This window comes from Tachypleus tridentatus, chromosome 13 (assembly GCF_004210375.1).
Source record: "Tachypleus tridentatus isolate NWPU-2018 chromosome 13, ASM421037v1, whole genome shotgun sequence".
NCBI classification, from domain to species: Eukaryota; Metazoa; Arthropoda; class Merostomata; order Xiphosura; family Limulidae; genus Tachypleus; species Tachypleus tridentatus.
Window position 1 is genome coordinate 105395785 of NC_134837.1, and position 24786 is coordinate 105420570.

A 24786-nucleotide genomic window follows, 5' to 3' on the forward strand; every position below is an offset into this window, starting at 1 on the left:
GATTTACATGTATTTATACTAAAGCTATACAAAAATGTTTAGAAGTGAGTAGTTTTTCGAGATTTTCACGTATCAGTCCCCAAATAGTTTCCTATCACGTTTTCGTTATACGTTTCTGGGTCACAAAAACAAAGTTTGAAGAGAAAAAAAAGGTATTTTCTATTTACTTTAGGCATAAGTAATTGGGAAATAACAACTTCTGCCCAGGAACAAGAAAAAGTAAAAATTTTGTTACACAGTGTTATTGTCACCAATCAATTTTATATTTAAAAACCTATTTTTTAATATTTATCTTCATTCGTATCCAAATTAGTTAATTTTTCACTCATGAAACTTTCATGGCTTTTTCCAACTTGAAGTGATGTATATTAAAGATATTTGATCATCGAAATTATTTATCTAAATTTTCTTAATGAAGTGTTTAAAAAGAAATAGAGAATTCCGTATACTTTTGTAATTGGTCTATAGTTAGTACAAACAGCATCACAGCAATAATAATAATATTTTTTTATAAACCTTTCTTTACTTTCCCTGCACTATACACAAATTTTCCAAAAAAGAATAACATAATAGCATTTTATCCATACATTACTGCCAAAGGACATCCGCTCGATACCAAAGCTCCTCCAAGAAATACAACAGTCGAGACGTCATTTATACAAGTAATTCACAACATATCAGCTACCTTGGTGTATATATTACATGATATTGGCGAAGCATGATCTATTGCTAAACAATTTATGTTGCATTACATTAAAGAAAGATTTGTAACACAAACTGCACGAGGTAGTTTATATCTTAAATTTTCATATTTATTTAATTATTTATTATTATTTTTGCGTGCCCCGGCATAACCAGATGGGTTAAGGGGTTTGACTCATAATTTAGTTTAAGTCATACTAATAGTCCCTTCAGTCGTCAGGGTGTTTTTTACGATAATTTTACGATCAATTCCACTATTCATTGGTAAAAGAGTTGACGGTGGATGACTAGCTGCTTTTCCTCTACACTGCTAAATTAGGGACGGCTAGCGGAATTCAAAAACAAAAATATTATTTTAGTGACTTTTTTTTTAGTAATGCATTTCGTGACGTTCGTAGTTTTATTAATCAATTAAACTCCTATACCTCTCACAAAATTATAATTGATTATGTGAGCATCCAATAAACTGGTATATTTTTCGTTTAATTTTCTTTTTTAACAGTAATAAACAGCTACGAGACTCAAGGAATCAACTCCCCCTCTTCTCCAGTCAACAACTGTGGATGGCCTGCCACTAATAGTTCAGGCGCTATTGAAATTTACAATTCCAGTCACGACAGTGTAAGTGATGTACACAGATTACGAATCCATACGCCTCGGGTCATTTCATAAGACTTATACGTTTCGTATTAAGTATTAACGACAGTTTCATTTTGTCTCCCGTGTTTGTTTTAAATATTTGCGGCAGTTTCATATAGTTCCCTGTGTTTTATATTAAACGTTAATGGTAGTTGCATATAATACCGTGTTTTAAGTACTTCGGCACTATTATATAGATACTTGTGTTTCAAGTTATTTACGGCAGTTGTATATATTTATTTTGTTTTAAGAATTTACGGCAGTTTCATATAGCCTGCTATATTTTGTATTAAATGCAACATAATTTCATATGCATTATTATATTTCGTGTTTCGAATAATGGTGAATTGACATACAGTGGAATTAAAATAAACTTTTTAATTTATTCATTTTCAGTTTAATTCACTAGATGGTGTTGCACTTAATTAATATAAATGTACATGTGAAATTACATTCGTGTTATTTATATTCGTTAATATTATCTAATCGATATTCTGTGCGTAAAACCTTACATACCTGTAGGTTTAATAGTTGTTACGAATTTCAGCATTTTACAGTTAAGGATTTGTTTCGTTTCTTAACATGAGGTACAGTGACATCATAAAGAATTTAAAAAAAGAAAATACCCACTAAGGATTCATTAAACACGTGGACTGCTACACTTGTGATTGATAACACTTGTTCATTAGTGTGTAGGTTCGCTAGTTTTCATATCAGAAGTAAGGCATTTACTGAGATAAACCGATGCGTCTTTAACGTTAAAAAGTCATAAAGTAGAGACACAACAAAAAACGTTTTAAATAATCATACAAGTTAGATAATCTAAGTTAAGTAACTGAAGATGTTTGCAATTCTGAAAAAGGCAAACAAACCTGTAGTTAGTTACATTGAGTGACGTACGTGGCTGTGTTGTTGTCACTAAGACAGAAACTTTGTTAGAGTTCTCTCTAAGTTATCACCTAATCACAGCTTCTAATCAACCAGAAGATATCTTGAGCAATGTAAATGTTGTTATTATCACTTGTAGGTAAATTGTAGCAAAGTTCTCCTAAAGTTTTCTAGTCACAACTTTTAATCAATATGGGGTTACCTTGAGCAAAATACGTGCTATAGTTATTGTCACTGAGACAGGAAACATAGTAGAGTTCTATCTAAGTTATTATTTAATCACAGTTTTTAATCAAGTTAAAGATATCTTCAACAATGTAGTTGTTGCTATTTTCACTCGGGAACTACAGGAAAGTTATTACCTAATCACAACTTCTAAAAGACGTGACACCATTTGTTCATAATTAATATTTATTCAATAAATACCACTCTGTTTATTGTTAAATTTAAATTAAGTCTGTTCGGCCTTGAGAGATATATCTTCAGCTCATTTATGTTCGTATAACTACCATTCCCATGTTAAAAATAGTTTAGTATTTTCTTTCTTGGTTTTGTATTTTGCTTTTCATTTGTATATTTGCACAATGCTAAGCAACTGCAATATACGACAGCCTTCTTTAAAATTGAACTGATAAGCTAAAGTATGGGGAGCTAGCCAACAGCACCCACTACCAACTTTTGGGCTGCCCTAATCTAATATTGGTATTTGACTGTCACTTTCATAACACACCCCTGACCCCTGCTCCAAAGAGCGAGCTGTGATTTATTTCTGCATATTAATTACTACATTCAAGTACAAGTGATGCTTATTTTCATGTGTTAAGAATATATTTGTTTTAATAGGAATATTTCCATTCATTTTAGGATTTTTGGGGTTTTCTCGATCTTTAAATCCATAGTTTTTGTACATGTACAATGATGTTTTGCTTTTGGTAATGATGCACCATAGAATAGTTTGCGTATGCTGGAGAAACTCAAATTATTTTCATATCGTCTAATCATTTAGAGGCATATCTCATATATCAAGTCCTTATCAAAGCTGTATACTATTTCTCTATAGGGTTCTGTAATACCAACTCCTTTCGTAAATGGCTACCACTATGAATGAGTGATAACAAGTTTCGAATTGATGGGTAAGTTACTATTTAAATATTCTTTGATACAGTATTTTTTGAAGAATGTTGTTACAAAAAATACTATAATACGTCTCTCGAATAGGTTATGAATACGAGGTCGCAATAGTCGTGTAGAGAATGGTGTTTCTACTCGCGGGAAGAATACCCCGATCACACCAACATGCTCGCCGTTTCAGCTGTGGGAGCGTAATTACCTGACGGTTAATCCAACTATTCGTTGGTAAAAGAGTAGCTCAAGACTGTTTTCTAGAGAATGTTGTAAATGAGATTACTGTAGTGTTTCTTGAAAAATGTTGTGAATGAGTTGAAGTGATCTTTCCTGAAGAATATTATGAATTAGGTTTACTCTAGTGTTTTCTGGAGAATGTTGTGAATGAGGTTTACTGTAGTGTTTTCTGGAAAATGTTGTGAATGAGGTTCACTGTAGTGTTTCTTGAAGAATGTTGTGAATGAGTTGAATTGTATTTTTTCTCTAGAATATTGTGAATAAGATAAAGTTATGTTTCTTGAAGAATGTTGTTAGTGAGGCTCACTGTAGTGTTTTCTGGAGAATGTTATGAATGAGGTTTATTGTAGTGTTTTCTGAAGAATGATGTAAATGAGGTTTACTGTAGTGTTTTCTGAAGAATGTTGTGAATGAGTTGAAGTGATGTTTCCTGAAGAATGTTGTGAATGAGGTTCACTGTGGTGTTTTCTAAAGAATGTTGTAAATGAGGTTTACTGTAGTTTTTCTTGAAGAATGTTGTGAATGAGTTGAAGTGTAGATTTTTCTTAGAATATTGTGAATAAGATAAAGTTGTGTTTCCTGAAGAATGTTGTGAATGAGATTTACTGTAGTGTTTTCTGGAGAATGTTGTGAATGAGGTTCACTGTGGTGTTTTCTGAAGAATGTTGTAAATGAGGTTTACTGTAGTGTTTTCTGGAGAATGTTGTGAATGAGGTTTACTGTAGTGTTTCTTGAAAAATGTTGTGAATGAGTTGAAGTGATGCTTCCTGAAAAATGTAGTGAATGAGTTGAAGTGATGTTTCCTGAAAAATGTCGTGAATGAGGTTTACTGTAGTGTTTTATGGAGAATGTTGTGAATGAGGTTTACGGTAGTTTTTCTTGAAGAATATTGTGAATGAGTTGAACTGTAGATTTTTCTCTAGAATATTGTGAATAAGATAAAGCTATGTTTCCTGAAGAATGTTGTGAATGAGGTTTACTGTAGTGTTTTCTGGAGAATGTTGTAAATGAGGTTTACTGTGGTGTTTTCTGAAGAATGATGTAAATGAGGTTTACTGTAGTGTTTTCTGAAGAATGTTGTGAATGAGTTGAAGTGGTGTTTCTTGAAGAATGTTGTGAATTAGGTTTACTGTAGTGTTTTCTGGAGAATGTTGTGAATGAGGTTCACTGTGGTGTTTTCTGAAGAATGTTGTAAATGAAGTTTACTGTAGTGTTTTCTGGAGAATGTTGTGAATGAGGTTTACTGTAGTGTTTCTTGAAAAATGTTGTGAATGAGTTGAAGTGATGTTTCCTAAAAATGTAGTGAATGAGGTTTACTGTAGTGTTTTATGGAGAATGTTGTGAATGAGGTTTACTGTAGTGTTTCTTGAAAAATGTTGTGAATGAGTTGAAGTGATGTTTCCTAAAAATGTAGTGAATGAGGTTTACTGTAGTGTTTCTTGAAAAATGTTGTGAATGAGTTGAAGTGATGTTTCCTAAAAATGTAGTGAATGAGGTTTACTGTAGTGTTTTATGGAGAATGTTGTGAATGAGGTTTACTGTAGTTTCTCTTGAAGAATGTTGTGAATGAGTTGAACTGTAGATTTTTCTCTAGAATATTGTGAATAAGATAAAGTTGTGTTTCCTGAAGAATGTTGTGAGTGAGGCTTACTGTAGTGTTTATGGAGAATGTTATGAATGAGATTTACTGTAGTGTTTTCTGGAGAATGTTGTGAATGAGGTTTAATGTAGTGTTTTCTGTAGAATGTTGTGAATGAGGTTTACTGTAGTGTTTCTTGAAGAATGTTGTGAATGAGTTCAACTGCAGATTTTTCTCTAGAATATTGTGAATAAGATAAAGTTATGTTTCCTGAAGAATGTTGTGAGTGAGGCTTACTGTAGTGTTTATGGAGAATGTTATGAATGAGGTTTAATGTAGTGTTTTCTTGAGAATGTTGTGAATGAGGTCTATTGTAGTGTTTTCTGGAGAATGTTGTGAATGAGGTTTACTGTGGTGTTTTCTGAAGAATGTTGTAAATGAGGTTTACTGTAGTGTTTTCTGGAGAATGTTGTGAATGAGGTTTAATGTAGTGTTTTCTAGAGAATGTTGTGAATGAGGTTTACTGTAGTGTTTCTTGAAGAATGTTGTGAATGAGTTCAACTGCAGATTTTTCTCTAGAATATTGTGAATAAGATAAAGTTATGTTTCCTGAAGAATGCTGTGAGTGAGCCTTACTGTAGTGTTTTCTGGAGAATGTTGTGAATGAGGTTTACTGTAGTGTTTTCTGGAGAATATTGTGAATGAGGTTTACTGTAGTGTTTTCTGGAGAATGTCGTGAATGAGGTTTACTGTAGTGTTTTTTGGAAAATGTTGTGAATGGGGTTTACTGTAGTGTTTCTTGAAAAATGTTATGAATGAGTTGAAGTGATGTTTCCTGAAAAATGTAGTGAATGAGGTTTACTGTAGTGTTTTGTGGAGAATGTTGTGAATGAGGTTTACTCTAGGTTTTCTTGAAGAATGTTGTGAATGAGTTGAACTGTAGATTTTTCTCTAGAATATTGTGAATAAGATAAAGTTGTGTTTCCTGAGGAATGTTGTGAGTGAGGCTTACTGTAGTGTTTATGGAGAATGTTATGAATGAGATTTACTGTAGTGTTTTCTGGAGAATGTTGTGAATAAGGTTTAATGTAGTGTTTTCTGGAGAATGTTGTGAATGAGGTTTACTGTAGTGTTTTTTGAAGAATGTTGTGAATGAGTTCTTCTGCAGATTTTTCTCTAGAATATTGTGAATAAGATAAAGTTATGTTTCCTGAAGAATGTTGTGAGTGAGGCTTACTGTAGTGTTTATGGAGAATGTTATGAATGAGGTTTACTTCGTGTTTTCTGGAGAATGTTGTGAATGAGGTTTACTGTAGTGTTTCTTGAAAAATGTTGTGAATGAGTTGAAGTGATTTTTCCTGAAAAATGTAGTGAATGAGGTTTACTGTAGTGTTTTATGGAGAATGTTGTGAATGAGGTTTACTGTAGTGTTTTCTGAAGAATGTTGTAAATGAGGTTTACTCTCGTGTTTTCTGAAGAATGTTGTGAATGAGTTGAACTGTAGATTTTTCTCTAGAATATTGTTAATAAGAAAAAGTTATGTTTTCTGGAGAATGTTGTGAATAAGGTGCATTGTTGTACTGTAAACAGGTACAGTTACTTGTTCCTGGAAAGACATGTGAATGTGTATAGCGTGGTATTTGTCTTTTTTCCGGAGTAATGTTGTAGATGGAATGTGCTTTGAAGTATTTTATTGGCTTTTATCAAGTTAAAGTTTAAGTAAAACATAATATGAATACGAAATATCAATAACTTGAAATTGTTTTATTATTTCATCACAAGATAGAAAAACCATAATATTTTATTTTCTTATGAATAGATGCAGACTGATTGTTAAGTGAATATTGCTGCTGCACACATGAAGGTATGTAAAAGTGGCTTCAATGGCTCGGAGAATTTTAGTGACGTTGAGCGGTTAAAGGCGACCTCTTGTGGTTAAAGTGATAGCCCATTGCTTACTCCCTTGTCTAGAGTATATCTAATTTAAAGAATGAACAAACAGAAAAACAAATACTCCAATTTCTGTTTTGTTTTCTTCTGTGTATTTTTCTGACACGACTGTACAAGCAGCGAATTCGAATCTGTGAGCGAACTTTATTTCAGTTTTTGACAACTGTATTTTGAAATCTCTAACGTATTTGGTCATTTTGTGATGATAATTATGCTGTTACCAATTGATGTGTTTGTTACCTTTGTTGTGATAATGTGTTATGACAGATTAACGTGCTGGGCAATTTGTGGTGATAATATGTGTTGTGACCGATTAACGTGTGGATGATACTAAGTGTTATTATCGATGTTACCAACTACTAAAAGCAAGTCTAAAGTATCAGCCGTTTTTTTTTTGTCACAACGCCAGTGGTGTGTGAACCGTTTCTTTGTACAAGCCATCACATCTCATCAGTTGTAATCCGATACGTTTGTTTGCAGTGTAGTTTTTCACTTATTTGTTGGACAGTATTTTATGATCGAATATCTTATGGTTTATCTTTACTTAATAGGCTTTTATATGGTTGTTATTATTTTTTGTGTATTACGCTCGAAACAATAATCCACTCATAATTTGGGCATAACCATACCGTTTTACTACTTGAGTTAAATTATAAATTATAATTTTCTACAATAAATAAAATAATCACCAGACAGCTCTACAAATATTGATTTTCTTAGAAAATAAATATTACGTTTGGAGTGATTAAATATACGGTGATCAAGGGGGGAGAGCTTGATTTGAGAAGCAGTTTTTAATTTTTTCCTGTTTTGTAAACTTTAAGATTTATACTTACCCAGACAACTCTTAACATAAACTATGTGAACAAAGAATCCCATGCTTGAAAATATCAAAGCAATAACAGTAAAACTTCATATTACTCCACAAACTTCATATTTAGAACAGGTAAGGTGCACGTATCATCAAAGAGAGTTAGTGTTTTTCGTAAAATGCTTCAATTCATTGTAGAAGTGACATCTAGTGATCTATAAGGCGTATGCTTAACACTTTCAGTGGAATAAACTATTTAAAGTATTTTGCTTCAAAAATTATACATAACAGAATCAAACTAAATTATTTCTACAACATTTTACAAGTTAAATCATTGTATCCAATATTTATGCTGTGCTATTTTCAAACTTTGTTTTCATTTTGATTTCGAACAGTTTTACGTTCTCTAACGATAACCCGTAACATCGAATAAAAATCAAGTAAAGAGACAGGACAAGTTCACAATGAACGCTACTGTGCTATATTGTAAGCTATCAAATTATTATGTATAGGTAACTCTGAATAGTAACAAAATTAACCCAGAGTTAAGAGTCATCCTTAGTATGTTATTAATATTACAATAGTGTTTAGCATTATATAATTTAACTAAAGCTAATCAACATCTTAGGAGTCTGAGTAAAATTATGTTTAGCAGAATAAAATTAACCCAAAACTGAAAGCATTCTAAGTATCTGACTAATGTTATAATAACAATGTTTAGCAGCATAAAAGTACGTTAGAGCCCAAGCATTAAGTTAATGCTATCATAGCGATAACTTGAAGCCCTGTATTAAAACAATGGTGAGCAATATCTTAATATTTTACTCTCTAATTATAATGGTATATAACTGTTGCTAATTCTGTGTTGAACTAGTAAGTCTAGTTTATACCATAAACATTTCCTGTGAATGTTGTTAGCTTTTTGCAAAAGTAGTGAGACCACTCTACATCAAAAACATTTCTTATAAGGGTTATCTTTGTGTTGAGGTAATAAGTTCACTTTACATCAAGGCTCGAAATGGCCAGGTGGTTAAGGCACTCGACTCGTAATCCGAGGGCTCGAATCGAGCTGTCACACCAAACACTCTTATAGCGGTGGGGGCGTTATATTGTGACGGTCAATCCCACTATTCGTTGGTAAAAGAGTAGCCCAAGAGTTGGCGGTGGGTGGTGATGACTGACTGTCTTCCCTATAGTCTTACACTGCTGAATTAGGGACGGCTAGCGTAGATAGCCCTCGTGTAGCTTTGCGCGAAATTCAAAACAAACCAACTTTACATCAATAACATTTCCCGTGAATGTTGTTAGCTTTGTTACAAACAAGTAAGACTACTTTATATAATAAACATTTCCTATTAATGTTTTCTGTGAACATCATCTTTATGACTAAGTGGTGAATTCACTATATTACACAGTTAACATTTCCTATGAATGTTTTAGCTTTGTGATGACTGAATTCACTTGTATCATGGATGTTTTTGGTTTTTTGTTGAGCTTGTTAGGCACTTATACCACGAAAATTTTCTGTTGTGTTTTTTAGAGTTGTGACAGATGAATCAACCTTATACTACGAATATTTTGTGAATGTTTTTTTTTTGCTGTGTTCTGTAATAGCGAGTCTTCTTTACATCATGAAAATGTGATGAGACTGTTCTTAGCTTCCTGTTGAAAAGAATTGTTTGTTTGTTTGTTTTGGAATTTCGCACAAAGCTACTCGAGGGCTATCTGTGCTAGCCGTCCCTAATTTAGCAGTGTAAGACTAGAGGGAAGGCAGCTAGTCATCACCACCCACTGCCAACTCTTGGGCTACTCTTTTACCCACGAATAGTGGGATTGACCGTCAAATTATACACCCCCACGGCTGGGAGGGCGAGCATGTTTAGCGCGACGCGGGCGCGAACCCACGACCCTCGGATTACGAGTCGCACGTCTTACGCGCTAGGCCATGTTGAAAAGAAGGAGAAATAACTTGTTAACATCTTTCAGATATTTCTGATCGTTGAGCAGGACTGTATCTGTAACAGATTGCAACTCAAATTAGTATAAAGGTTATTTTATAAAAAGTAAAAATTTATTTAAGCTACCGGACTAGATAGAATAAAACTTATTGGAGTAATGGAAAGAGATTATATATTAGTCAATTTAAAATGAAGTTCGAATGTTTGATTATTTTATCATTTGTTGGACAATTCTGCATTTCATGAACATATAAAAGCTAGTTCGATAGTTTATCATGACTGTTTTGTTTTAAATTTTCTTTAACGATTTGGTAGCTTTAGTGGGCTTCTATTAAAATTATTCATAATACGATAATTATATTTTGATATTTTTACTTTCAAAGTACATGATTTTTTTAAAGTTTACGTCACAATTGTTCTTAACCTATTTACGGGTATTGTGAAGTTACTCAGAAATTGCAAGGAATAAATAGAGAAAACTTATGTCATGTTGTTTTTTCTGTGTGTATTATTGTCCTCGTCAAATTGTCCTGATTTTGAAATATTTATTTTCCGATCTAGGTGTAACAAACGTTATGTCTCTTCATATTTCGTGTAAATATTTAACTGTGAAACAGTTTACAGGCGCCATCAACAACACAGCTGTAATTTAGGACAATGTAAATATTGATAGCTACGTATTTATAATAAACGTCATTTTATGTACATTTAATTTGTCATTTGGAAATAGGCCGGACGCGGTTTAGTGGTTAGTATTATATCTCAGGCTGCGTATCGGAAGAACAAGGGGTTCCTGATGCGATCTGTACTTTAATTATTGGCGCATTTAGAAGTGGCAGTTAATTGTGCTATTTGGTTCAAAGGGCCAGACAAAGCCCTTGTGAGGTTGTCTTTTTTCTAATAACTAGTTAAATATTAGAAACAGATATACACGAATTGTAGGGGGTCTCTAACAAGGCCGTTTAGTCATGTAAACATAAGATGCCGTTTAGATTGAAACTTCTTATGAAGAAAATATTGTTTAAAAGCAGTAGTCAGCTTCGAAACATAATATATATTATACTTCCGGTTAAGGAATGAATATAAACTGCTTCAATAAAACATCTAAAGTGAGATAAATTAGTTAAATCACACGTTTTGCCGTCCTTTACCCAACATGATTTCAATCAAACCTATACTTGCTGAACTAAAGTCTTTAATACTGGACCACAACTTATGAATGTACAAACTCTAGTTTATTCGGAACTAGGGGCGCTCAAGTATACTTGAATTAGTGGGTGATTTTAGGATAGCGTGTTCTTTCACACGTATTAGTAATTGTCTTTTGATAAAAACCAATAACGTCTCGTTGACAGTGAGAACAAATAAATCTGTAAATTACAAAAGATAATAATAAAAACCGAATTTAGTCCGTAAATTTAAAGAAAATCTAAGACAGAGGCAGGCAATCTGTTTCCACACAGGGGCTAGAGGCCATGTCTGTGAGTGGATGGAGGGCCACATTAAGTTACAAACTTGAATTTTTTGTTAGGACCACTACGGGCCGGGTGGATGTGATATTTCGTTTGGGGACTGACGGCCGGATCCGGGGCATGGGCCGTAGGTTACCGACCCTTGATCTAAGGCGACAATTAGGTATGAATACACATTTTAGTTGTATTTGAGGGTATACCCCGACGAAACGGAAATTCATGATCCTGCTGACGTTCTACTGTAAACTTGTTATTACTGTATATATTGTTCAAATATTGTAGGAACTTGGAAATTTGATCCAAATTTTTGAAGACAGTAAAAGTATCATCGACGTACTTGCAATAGTAGAGCTGTTTGAACTGTTGCGAGCAAGTTTCCAAATATTATGTTCCGTAAAAACACATAAGAATAGGTAGGCAAAAGATGGTACAACATCTAACATTAATTTTACGTGTGGAACTGAAAGAAGAGAAGAAAAAAAAAACAGAAAAAAGGATAAATTACTTTTTTTCTTGCTATCAAACTCAGCAGATTAGATGACCATTTCCTAATAATTGTTTATTGTAAAAAAGCAACAACATATACAGATCTACATACTCGATTCGACAGTTTAAATTGGAATTTTTTAAAATGTTACCTTATACTCAGACTTCTCAATATGGCATATAACATTTGTTCTAACTACTTCTCTCTTCATATCAAAATCGCCATATTAAAGAGGATACTAATAAACAGCTATGTGTCGTATTTTATTCAAGTCCAGGGACGTAAATTTCTTTTTCACAAAGTTACCCCCAGAAAAAGCATACATTGTTGAAGTACCCATAAAGAGAGATCGTCCCTTTTTTAGATAAGCGACGTTTCATAGTTAAGTCACAAATTTTAAGAATAATTAAAACGTTTCATCCACAAATTTAATTTTCAAAACATAAAATATATTCAGAGCTAGAGACCTATTATCTATCCCTATGCGCTCTACGATTATATATAAATGGGTAGTGTTAGTCATTATGCATCCCAGAGAAGAACTCAGTAAATGGGACCCCACAATGACAAGAAAACTCAGAAGCAGATTAAAAGGCTTAGCATCTGGGATCTTTCCATGTGCGAGGCCCCAGGCAATTGCCCAGTTTACCAATAGATCGCCTGTGCGAATACAAATACGCACGCGTTGGCCGTAATGCTACTTACATTGTCAAAACTATATGTTAGTTACAACTGAGAGGTCGTGAACATATGGGAGTATCGAGCAGAACTGATAAAAAAGCTATCAGACTTACCAGGCTCCACAATTTGCGCCCATAGTGAAAACACCAAGCATCTCTTCTTGATTACGAATTTCAAAGTCACCTCATCTTTATCATCCAATATTGAACTTGTTATTAAAGAAAGTTTATGTATTATAAATGAATTCCCAACTTTAAATAATAACACAGCTTCACTACAGTTCTGAACACTTGTATATTGTTGTTATAATTGTTGCACTGTTCTATTATTTCATGTTTATTTGTTTGCCTTTTAATTTACTTCATCCTTTTGTTCTTTATTTTAATTACTTTCTATAAAATACTCGAACTTTGCAAATTGTTATGCCTAATATCTTACCTTGATCAGGCCCAGCGTAGCAAAGTGGTTAGGGCGCTGGACTGATAATATGAGGGCCATTAGTTCGAACCCCCGAAATACCAAACATGCCTGCCCTTTCAGTCGTGGGAGCGTTATAATGTGAGAGTCAATCCCACAAGAGTTGGCGGTGGGTGGTAATGACTAATTGCCTTCCCTCTAGTCTTACACTGGTAAATTAGGGACAGCTAGCGCAGATAACCCTCATGTAGCCTTGCGCAAAATTCAAAACAAACAATACTGGACTAAATAATTAAATAGAAGATAGAAAATATCGGCTTTTACATTAGGCATGTTCTGATTTTAATTATTACAATATTTCGACCCATCGTGGCATGTCTTGATTTTAGTTATTACAGTATTGTTTTTGTTTGTTTTTTGAATTTCGCACAAAGCTACTCGAGGGCTATCTGTAATAGCCGTCCCTAATTTAGCAGTGTAAGACTAGAGGGAAGGCAGCTAGTCATCACCACCCACCGCCAACTCTTGGGCTACTCTTTTACCAACGAATAGTGGGATTGACCGTCACATTATAACGCCCCCACGGCTGAAAGGGCGAGCATGTTTGGCGCGACGGGGATGCGAACCCGCGACCCTCAGATTGCGAGTCGCACGCCTTAACACGCTTGACCATGCCGGGCCGTTATTACAGTATTTCGACCCATATTATCGGGTCATCATCAGGCAAAAAGCCGTTACGAATGTAAGTTTTACCTGATGATAGTCCGATACTATAAGTCTAAGAGTAGTAATTATTAAAACACGTACGTTGTTGTACGAATATCTATTTTGGTCTTTTTCTCTGTAAACCTTAAAACAGGGTGATAAACTGCACAGGAGACATGTTTAATCGACCGTCCCACTGAAATATGAAAAAAAAAATGTTGGTTTATAAATAAACTGTTTGTTTCTAAGCGCGCAGTTACAAGATGTGTGCATTGTATTACGTCCGCCGTGAGTATCGAGTATTTTAGGGTTAAAAACTTTCAAGTTCAGTAATGCGTTACTGCGGGAAGTTTCATAAAGTGAAAGAAACTGTTAATTTTTATGTTTAAGAATCAAATTTCTGTACGTTTTTATCCCTAAGGTAATTTCTTTTCTTGATCCTTTCCACAAACTCGCACTGAAAAAGCAATAAAATGTTTCGTTTCACAAAACTTAATTTTATATACTTTAGAATGATTCTTCTTATAATAACGTAAAACCTTGTATGCTTTCCACATTTCTGTTATTTTGATTGTGTATTGTACCGAATTACAGAGCTCAGCTGTGTTCAGTTAATAAATTGTTCAAATAATTTTCTTTTTTCAACACAGGTGTAACTTTAAAACCAGTCTCATTTAAAATGTTGATTTCGCAAGATATACAAAGCACTACATATATAAAGTTCCAGGAATAATGCAGGTTTTAAATAGTTGAGAGGCGAAACATACGAATAGGGTTTCATTTTAAGAATTTCAACAGCTGGCTACTTAATATACAAATTAGGGACAGCTAGCGCGGATAACCCTCATGTAGCCTTGCGCAAAATTCAAAACAAAAAAACAAATCCCCGTTTATCGAGATATTTATATTCCATCTTCAGCAAACTGACAGTGAGAACAAGTAAGTTTGATGATGAACACTAGAACGACAGCAGTAAGACTATTTTGGTTGAGGGAAAAGAAAATTTCTAACATGTGAAAGAACATGCCAATGTGAGAACTCCCACTAATTCAAATATATTTGAGTACGTACTACGCGAATGTGGCATTATTATTTTATCCCATTTGGTTAAGATTTTGGCCAGGGTTCAATGAGCTACAAAGTCTCAGTATAAAAGAAAATTTACTCATTCACAAGCTGATAACTGAAATTAATATTCTCAGTTAAATATATAAAAAGTGTTGTGAAAAACAAAATAGTAACCAACAAACGCTGGTGAAAATGTGTATATTGTATAGATCTTTCAGATGTTTTGCTCTGTTTTAGCAATATTTAAAATGTTTTGATAATTTTAAACGAAATGCAAGTGTCTAAAAAAAATATTTTTTCTTCTCTTCGTAAAGCTCGGGCCTGGCATGGCCAATTTAAGGCGTGCAACTCGTAATCTGAGGGTCGCGGGTTCGCATCCCCTTCGCGCCAAACATGCTCGCCCTTTCAGACGTGAGGGCGTTATAATGTGACGGTCAATCCCACTATTCTTTGGTAAAAGAGTAGCCCAATAGTTGGCAGTGGGTGGTGATGACTAGCTGCCTTCCCTCTAGTCTTACACTGCTAAATTAGGGACGGCTAGCGCAGATAGCCCTCGAGTAGCTTTACGAGAAATTCAAAACAAATCAAACAGGTAACAGGCAATTACTTGCATTTGTGTAAATTTGTTCTTAAACGTAAATTTTGTTTCTGTAACATATATTTGCTTGCAAGATAATATAAAAGTAACATCATGTGAATTACAGATAAATTTAGAATTAGTGTAAGTAATATAACCTTTCGCACAAATATAGTAATTTGGTTTATTGTAGAGGAAAATATTTCAACAGTTTTCTTTGTTTTATTTTACAAAAAACTTACTTTTTCAATTATTTTAATTTTGGTATTATTGTGACAAAATAAGAGATTATTTTATGAAAGTTATTTTGATAATAAATTCAAAGGAAGTTAAATGTTACATAGTTGAACAGATAGAGGGAGTTTTAAACGTATATATAAATCAGTAAGTAAAAACACTGAGCGTTTTTTCATTGTTCAGTAAGTCTTATCAGACAGGACCCGGCATGGCCAGGTGCTTACGGCGCTCGACTCGTAATCTGAGGGTCGCGAGTTTGAATCTCCGTTGCATCAAACATGCTCGCCCGTTGGGGCATTATAAAGTGACGGTCAATCCCATTGTTCGTTGGTAAAAGTTTTGTTTGTTTGTTTTTTGAATTTCGCACAAAGCTACTCGAGGGCTATCTGTGCTAGCCGTCCCTAATTTAGCAGTGTAAGACTAGAGAGAAGGCAGCTAGTCATCACCACCCACTGCCAACTGTTGGGCTACTCTTTTACCAACGAATAGTGAAATTGACTGTAACATTATAACGCCCCCACGGCTGGGAGGGCGAGCATGTTTGGCGCGACGGGGATGCGAACCCGCGACCCTCAGATTACGAGTCGCACGCCTTAATGCGCTTGGCCATGCCGGGCTCGTTGGTAAAAGAGTAACCCAAGAAATGGCGGTGTAGGTGGTGATGACTAACTGCTTTTCTTCTAGTCCTACGCTCCTAAATTAGGGACGGTTAGCGCAGATAGCTCTCGTGTAGCTTTGCGCGAAATTATAAACAAATCAAACCAAACTTATCAGACTGTGTCTTACTCTAGAAACTGGAGAATATTTCGGAAGATAGGGAACCAGTAGTTATTATTTTATGTACGTGTGTTTTCGTTTAATTTTTTTGTAATTAACAATAATAGTGTTTAAAATATTTTGAACATTTTTATGTTGTTCCATTTTATTAATGATTTCCTCAAGAAAAATATATTTGGTTTACGATATATGTATATAATACAGACGTATACATACACACAACTAGATAATAAAATAAAGAGATACCAATATTAAGATTTAATGTTTATTTCATTAGAGGTATCGTTTTCAAACATCACGTGTCCCGCTAAGACCGCGGTAAGTTTTTGGATTTACAACGTTAAAATCAGGGGTTCGATTCCACTTTGTTGACACCACAGATAATCCGATGATCTTGATAAAGAATTTCAAAGTCATCTCATCTGGATCATCCAATATTACCCTTCAAGGAACAATGAACCATTCTTGTATGAACACAATATTTTTATCAAACTTCTGACTTAGTGGTTATAGCACTCGACATTCACGCTTCGGATCGTAAATTAGAATCGCTTTAGTGAATATATTCGACCGTGAGTTTATTACAATGTCACGATCAGTCATTTTCGATGATAAAAGAGTAATCCACCAGTAGTTGGTGTTGGCTAGCTGCCTTTTCTCAGATTCATACCTTTGCACGAAATTCTATAAAAAAACAACTTATATAGTAGCTCTGTGGTAAAGTTCAGGGCTTACAAAGTCGGATATTACTTTGGAGAGTTCTAAGGAATATTAGAGATTTCAATGTTTGATCTATCTAATCGTGTTGGGAAATACTTTTACACTATTGTAGTGTGCGTTAGATTTTTTTGTTACATGAAATTATTTTGTTTCTTTTTTCTGATAGTTTTGTCTTACTATGGTATCTACCGTAACGGCAGACCATTGGGATGACATGACCGATGTTAAGAAAGGAATCACTGATGTTGATGTGTAACCAACAGAAATATTTTTCTGTTAAAACAGAACAAGTAAACAACAAAGATGATATTCATTCATTTTATAATAATTAAGAAAATTTATCAGCTATAGCTATTGCTTCGTCAACGGGAAAATATTAGATGATTTTGTTTTACCTAAAGATGTCAGTAGCATGTTGGCTCAGGGCCAACTATTAACAGTAACGTTTCGCTTTATTATTCAAACTGAGCGAATACCACTGTGTTGCTAAAAGTAGAACTGTCTGGAAACGTGACCAAATTATTCAATGCACTTGCGTCTTTTGATTGCACTACTACTCTTTTGTCATGTATTTTATCTCCAAGAAAGAGGCTTGCTTATTTGTTCAAAGCATGAATTTCATAAAAAGTAAATTCATCTTTCTTTGAGCAAACAGCGTCTTTACAAAGATTGTCCATTGTTAATCTATCCTTTTCATCATGCCTCTTCCCCTTTAACTCCTTGGCGGGTGACTGAGAAATTTATACATAGTTCCTCGACGTACAATTATCCCTGATGCTTATAATGTGCAAAATATTTCGAGCAATAATTCGGTGCTTGCTGTTGGTGAAACCTGACTATTAATAAATTATCGTTACTTTTAAGTAGCTAGATTTTGGTTGGTGCTTGATAATCCTAAATTAATCTCTTTTCTTCCAAAATTTCAGCTTTAAGATCCACTATTGACCATAATAAATAGCGTCATTTCTCTGTGGTTCTTTTTTCACCTTAGACAATTAAATTAAATTATGATGTTTTCTAGTTGTTCTTGGAGAATATTTGTGTGGTGTCTAACATAACATACGTAACCAAATTTGTTGAATATTTGTGTGATGTTTGATATAACATACGTAACCAAATTTGTTGAATATTTGTGTGGTGTCGGATATAACATACGTGACCAAATTCGTTTTTGAATGATTGAATAATTATACTTATTTGTGCCATGGGTTTAATGTTTTTTGTTGGTAGTTTAAACTACGTTGTTCCTAAATATTTAGACAAATTAATTGTTCATGCATCTAGAGACTCTAGTCGAAGTGCGTTCCTTTCTTTTTTAATTATTTTTTGTTAATTGAGTTGTTTTCATGGAAATGACTGAATTTGTGCTTTTCAAACAAAGCTTCTCAAAAAGGTTTTGTTTGTTTTGAATTTCGCGCAAAGCTACTCGAGGGCCATCTACGCTAGACATTCCTAATTTAATAATGTATGACTAGAGTGAAGGCAGCTAGTAATCACCACTTACCGCTAACTCTTAGGATACTCTTTTATCAACGAATAGTGGGATTGACCGGAACATTATAACGCTCCCACGGCTGAAATGGCCAGCATGTTCGGTGCGACGGGGATTCGAACCCACGACCCTCAGATTACGAGTTGAATACCTTAAATACCTGCCCATGCCGGGCCTCTCGAAAAGGACAGTCATCAATTGATAAAAGTTTGATTCACAATTTGTTATCCTTGGTACCTGAAGATTTCGAAAAAGGATGATTTTCTCAAACTCATCATGTTTTGCCTTTTTTTTTTTTTGCATTATGCTGAAAGTGTTAAACAAAATCCTTGCTATCGGAATTTTAAGAATAAAGTATTATTGAGTCCTGTTGTTGTATTATGTATTACAAGGCATACAGAATGTGTTAGTGTTAAAAGCTGGTCCTGTGCTCACTTAAAAAACGTTGTTTGTCAGTCACCTATGGTTTCTTTTTTCTGTCGTAGGGCTCGAGCTAGGCGCTTTAAGAAACAAGCTTTGTAGTTTGTTGACTAGCGAGAAAGTTATATAGTAGCTTAGTGACCTTTATGTTAAAAGCAAAAACTATACGATTCAGAAACGGATACGGAAATCTTGGATTTGTAACATACTGACAGTGCGATTCTAAAATCACATATACGGTTGTTGTCCTCTGTCAAAATATTCGTTTCATAAAATAAATTAAAAAATTTTGATTGATTGATCTAGGTTGAGAATTTTAAAAAGCAGCTTTGCTAATATCTTATTTCAGCATCATTCTGATTTATATAGTAAAAATACTGGGTTTGGTAAGAATCACGAGAGGGCCCTAACACAGGAGACAAGATTTGTTTTTCCTACGGAGGTTCATTTTATTATATATAATTCTTTACGTTCTTTCGAGTAGTTGAAAACCTTCATTGATTTTCCAACTGAATTCTAGCATACGTATTTCGCCGTTTTCTTGAAGACCTGCTATTGGTTGTTGGATATTTGTGTTCGATCTGGTAAATTTAGATCATATGTGATTAAATTATTACTCAAATGTTTAAAGACGGAAATAGAAGATTTGTAATAAATGAACGTTCGTTTAATTTAAATACAGATTATAAGACATTAGCAAAAACTTTATCTTGTTGATTGTCTAGTGTAATTACAGAGATAATTTATAAGTGGTTGTATTTCAAGTAGGAATAGCGTTGAAGTATCTTAGATCATTTCGCTCTTGTTGAAGTATTTTGTTTGGTTTGTTTTAAATTTCGTGAAAAGCTATTCGTAAGTTAACAGTGAAGGAAAGGCAGCTAGTCATCACCACCCATCGTTAACTCTTGGGCTGCTCTTATACCAACAAATAGTGGGATTGGCCGACACTTTATAACGCCCCCATGACTGAAAGGGCGAACTTGTTTGGTGAGACGGGGATTCAAATCCACAATTATCAGATTGCGAGTCAAACGCCGTAACCACCTGGCCATGTATGTGCTTAAATTTTCAAGTTACCGATTTAATTTTATGTTTTCTTACTACTGATGAGAGGTCAGACATTCCTTATTTTTTGTTTTTGTCTGTTACAATAATCAATGTAAAAAGTGACCAAACATTTGATGAAATTACCCAATTTCTTTGTAAAATACATTCAACAGTTATTAATAAGAGCTAATTTCAATGTCGGTAATACACTGCTGGTCAAAATCTTAAGGCCAATGAACATATGTATTTTGCATTGTTAGACACAACCACTTATTTGAGTAGAGCTTCGAAAGATGAAAATAAGAAAGGGGGAAATAAAAATAAAAATTTTTTTTTAGCATTTAATAGGGAATATGTGAACACTATGAAATTAGCCTAAATACTAGCTGGTCAAAAGTTTAAAACCAGACTGAAACGAAGCGTTAATCGGTAAACACGTAACGAAATTTAGTCATTTGTGTTCAAATATAGGTGTTGTCAACATCTTCCACTGGCATCTCCTGTGTTACATTGGGTAAAAACATGGCAAAGGCTAAAATGTTGACAGAGTTTGAACGTGGCAGAATTGTCGAGCTGCAAAAGCAAGGTCTCTCTCAACGTGCCATCGCTGGTGAGATTGGGCGTAGTAAAACTGCTGTTGTAAATTTCTTAAAAGACCCTGAGGGATATGGAACGAGAATTTAAAGTGGTCGTTCCAAGACAATTTCGTCAGCGTTGAGCAGGAGGATTCGACGGATTGTCCAGTAAGGCACCAGCCGATCGTCGAACCAGATTAAGGCCCTTACGGACGCAGAATGCAGCTCAAGAACAATAAGACTACATCTACAAGAGAAAGGCTTTAAAAAACGTCAACGTCTTCAAAGGCCACGCCTTCTTCCTAACCACGAAACAGCTTGGTTAAACTTTGCTGTGAAGCACCAAACGTGGAAGAAGGTTTTGTTCTCTGATTAAGTAAACAATTTAACCTATATGGTCCAGATGGCTTTAAACGTTACTGGCACGATAAGGATATCCCATCGGAGATATTTTCTACACGACACAGTGGAGGATACTCCATCATGATCTGGGATGCTTTCTCCTTCCATGAAACAATGGAGCTTCAGATTATACAGATGCGTCAAACAGCAGCTGACTACATTGGCATGTTGGAGAGAGCATCCTTTTTGACTGAAGACCCTCGCTTGTGTGGAAATGACTGGATCTTTCAGCAGGACAACGCTGCAATCCACAATGCCTGCAGGACAAAGGACTTTTTTATGGCGAATAACGTGATTATTTTGGAACATCCAGCGAGTTCGTCCAAACTGAACCCCATTGAAAATGTTTGGGAAATCTATAGAAATGGACTTTAATTCCAAACAGTGCATGATCTTTGTGAAGCCATCTTCACCACTTAGAATAACATTCCAGCCAGCCTTCTACAACGCTTATATCGACCATGCCAAAACGAATGTTTGAAGTTATTCGCAATGATGGCCGTGCAACTCACTACTGAGACATCTTGTTGGGCATTTCCTACCCTGTTTAGGACTTCTTTTTGGTATGATCTTAAACTTTTGACCAGCTAATATTTAGGCTAATTTCATAGTGTTATTATTAAACACTATTAAATGCTAAAAATGTTTTTTTCCCCTTTTCTTATTTTCATTTTTCGAAGCTCTACTCAAATAAGTGGTTGAGTCTTACAACGCAAAATGCATATTTTTTCTTTGTTTTTATTGGTCTTAAGATTTTCGCCAGCAGTGTATATGTGTTTACATTTTGTGTGACGCAAATATTGTAAATTCTGCTATGATTAAGAATAGTGATTACACAATCTGCATGCTGATGAATGTTACATCTTACTAACAGTAAGATAGATACCTTTGATGCCGGTAGCGTGGGAAAGTGACATAATTAAAAAATAATTGATGATCTGGAAATGCATTTAACTTACATGAAGTTATCTTGTAAGCAATGAAGAAAGACTTCTCTCCCTGAGTAGAAAACATCGATTTTTAAAAACATGAGACTAATATTAAGCTGTTTTGGTTTTGAAAAAACAACAAAACTTGTTAATTTTTAAAATTTTAAAGTAACAATATAGTAAATTCGATAAGTCATGGCCCGGCGGTTAAGGCGCTCGTCTCGGAATCTGAGGGTCATGGGTTCAAATCCTCGTCACATCAAACATGTTAGTCTTTTCAGCCGTTGGGATGTTATAACGTGTGGTCAGTCCCACTATTCGTTGGTAAAAGAGTATTCCAAGAATTGACAGTGGGTGGTGATGACTAGCTGCCTTCTCTCTAATCTTAGATTGCTAAATGAGGGACAGCGAGCGCAGATAGCCCTCGTGTAGCTTTGCGCAAAATTAAAAAAACAAACAGTCTATAATCCAAGATCTTCGGTAAGCAGAACTTCTTTCTTCGACAACAAATATTTTCCACTGACCCCACCCATCATGGAGCCCTACGAGAGGACGCACTAACAAAGTAAACAGCAGCAACGCCAGTGTTTTGTGAGCACTATACCCAAACACCAGCATCAGATACATTGTCCACAACACCTGTTGAGAACATCCAACACTGGAACTTGATTGACCCTAACCCAGTGGACCAACCGATTGACCCTAGGGGGGCCACCCGTCTACAGGAATTTAAGGCCAAAGAGGTGTGTTAGGGTTGGACCCTCAACCACCTAGATCCTCTCCTCCCCTGCACGGCAAACACATGGGTGGATGTTTAAATGCCAAAGGAGGTAAACTGAAAGAATAGAACCTTCCCTCGGAGGTCCCCTCACCACGTACAGGAATCCATACAGAGTGGCAGCTTCCATTTATCATCGATGTAAATATATCAGGAAAACATTTTTGCCTGGTTTGTAATTAAGCACAAAGCTATACAAATGAGCTATCTCTGCTCTGCCCACTACTGATCATTTTTGTATGATGTATATATATACATTTTAGAAGTATATATTCTAAAGTATACAAGTGTAGAATATGTGAACACTACCTAAATTATATTGTGAAAAGGTATTAGTTGTATTAAATGCAATACACACGTACATATTGTAAAAGCATAACATTTTCAGAACAAAAAAAAAAGAAATAACAATATATTTATTCCAGTTCATTGTAAAGATTCTACGTTTGTTTGTCTTCATCCAAATAAGTTAAACATTTCTATGGTATACCTTAAATGGTTGTTACTATATTTTTTTATGTTGTTGTTTGTGAACGTGTGTATTTCAAGACAGTTTCAATTATATCCAGTTTATGAACGAGATGCTTACGTTTTTTGTACATCGCTTCGTGAGTTGCTATAATTGTAATGACATGTTAAGAGCCAAGTATACTTATCTGTGTTACTGAATTTTCTATTTTACTAAAAGAACTATGAATATTTTTCGGGATTTTGAGTTTCTGTAGTACCAATCTTTGTTTGGGGGCAGCATCAGTCTAGCGGTGTCTCCCCGCTGGGACAGCGGTAAGTCTTCGGATTTACAACGATAAAAATTAAGGGTTCGATTCCTCTCAGTGGACACAGCAGATAGTCTAACGTGGTTCTGCTATAAGAAAATGCACACGAATCTTATGGTTTTGACTTGTCGGATGGTTGAGACGCCGACGTTTGCTCGCGACATGTTATATATTTCTTTTGATTCCGAATTTCAATGTTATATGCAATAACTTAAGAAAATAAGTTGTAATCACCATTATGTTTATTGTGGAAAACATAAAACATACTACATTTCGTCACTACCTTCTAAAAGAAAGACCAAAACTACATAATGCCCACTACACGTACCGAAACCTGAGTTTTACTATTATAAAATGTAGACTTAACAGTGAGCCATCAGGAGCAAAGGCCAAGATATTGTTATATTATTTAGTACGTTTTATGCAGTAAATATAATTGTGCTTACATATCGTTTTGTTAATTTACTTCTGTATAAACGTAATGTACTTCCTTACTAAAGTGTTATAAGGTCTCAAGATTGAAGCTGAGCCACTAGGGGTTATTTCTATTCTAAATTTCATTTACTGAATTGCCAATATGAGAGGACAACTACAAACTTAACACGTTGGTTACCACACAACCCACCGGTGAGTCGTGATTGTGATAGTCTTTTTAAAGGGCCAGTTATTGGCTGGGACACAATGGCTACATATACACTCTTCCTAAAAAGTGATTGTAAAATGACCAATGGGAATCTGGAAAGTATCGATAAAACAGGCTTGGGAGCCAACGTGTTAAGGATATTTATGTTGAATAGTGTGTGTCTTTCTTATAACAAAGCCATATCGGGCTATCTGTTGAGCCCACCGAGGGGAATCTAACCCCTGATTTTAGCGTTGTAAATCCGTAGATTTACCGTTGTACTGGCAGGGGGCTTATGTTGAATAGCTTATAAAAAAAGTGTTTGACATTTTATCGACAGATGTATCAGCTCGATGGTAATGGGTTACATGAGAACAAGAATATATTAGATTGATAGTGATGCAAAAGTTTTCTTTCATTATTTACTTTGATTATTAAGAAACATTACTTTAAAGGAGAACAAAATGTTAGTCATACCATGGTTAGAGAATATAAAGATTATATATGAAATAAAAATCATAAGTGTCCTTAAAAAATCATCTGGTTTGACTTGGTTTTCTTCAAGCAATAAAGTTCACAAAAATTTTAATTTATGCAATCTTCACTATTTAATTCAGTGATTTTTCCAATAACCTTCACTATAAAGGGCATTTACAATGAACTTTAGGATTGGCCCCTAAAAAAAGGCATTTTGGGGTCCCAGCTCGTTCATGAA

The 24786-nt window shown here is 34.6% G+C and overlaps 1 protein-coding gene across 1 annotated transcript in view; it reads left to right on the forward strand.

Annotated features, from left to right (window-relative positions):
* Positions 1-10452, forward strand: part of LOC143239074 (RNA-binding protein Musashi homolog Rbp6-like) — a 120200-nt gene extending 109748 nt beyond the window's left edge. Inside the window, exons 13-15 of the mRNA XM_076479869.1 lie at positions 1205-1323; positions 3290-3362; positions 6990-10452. Coding sequence (XP_076335984.1) covers positions 1205-1323; positions 3290-3337 — 167 coding nt within the window. The 3' untranslated portion in view covers positions 3338-3362; positions 6990-10452. The remainder of the gene's footprint in view (positions 1-1204; positions 1324-3289; positions 3363-6989) is intronic.
* Positions 10453-24786: the final 14334 nt, after the last annotated feature.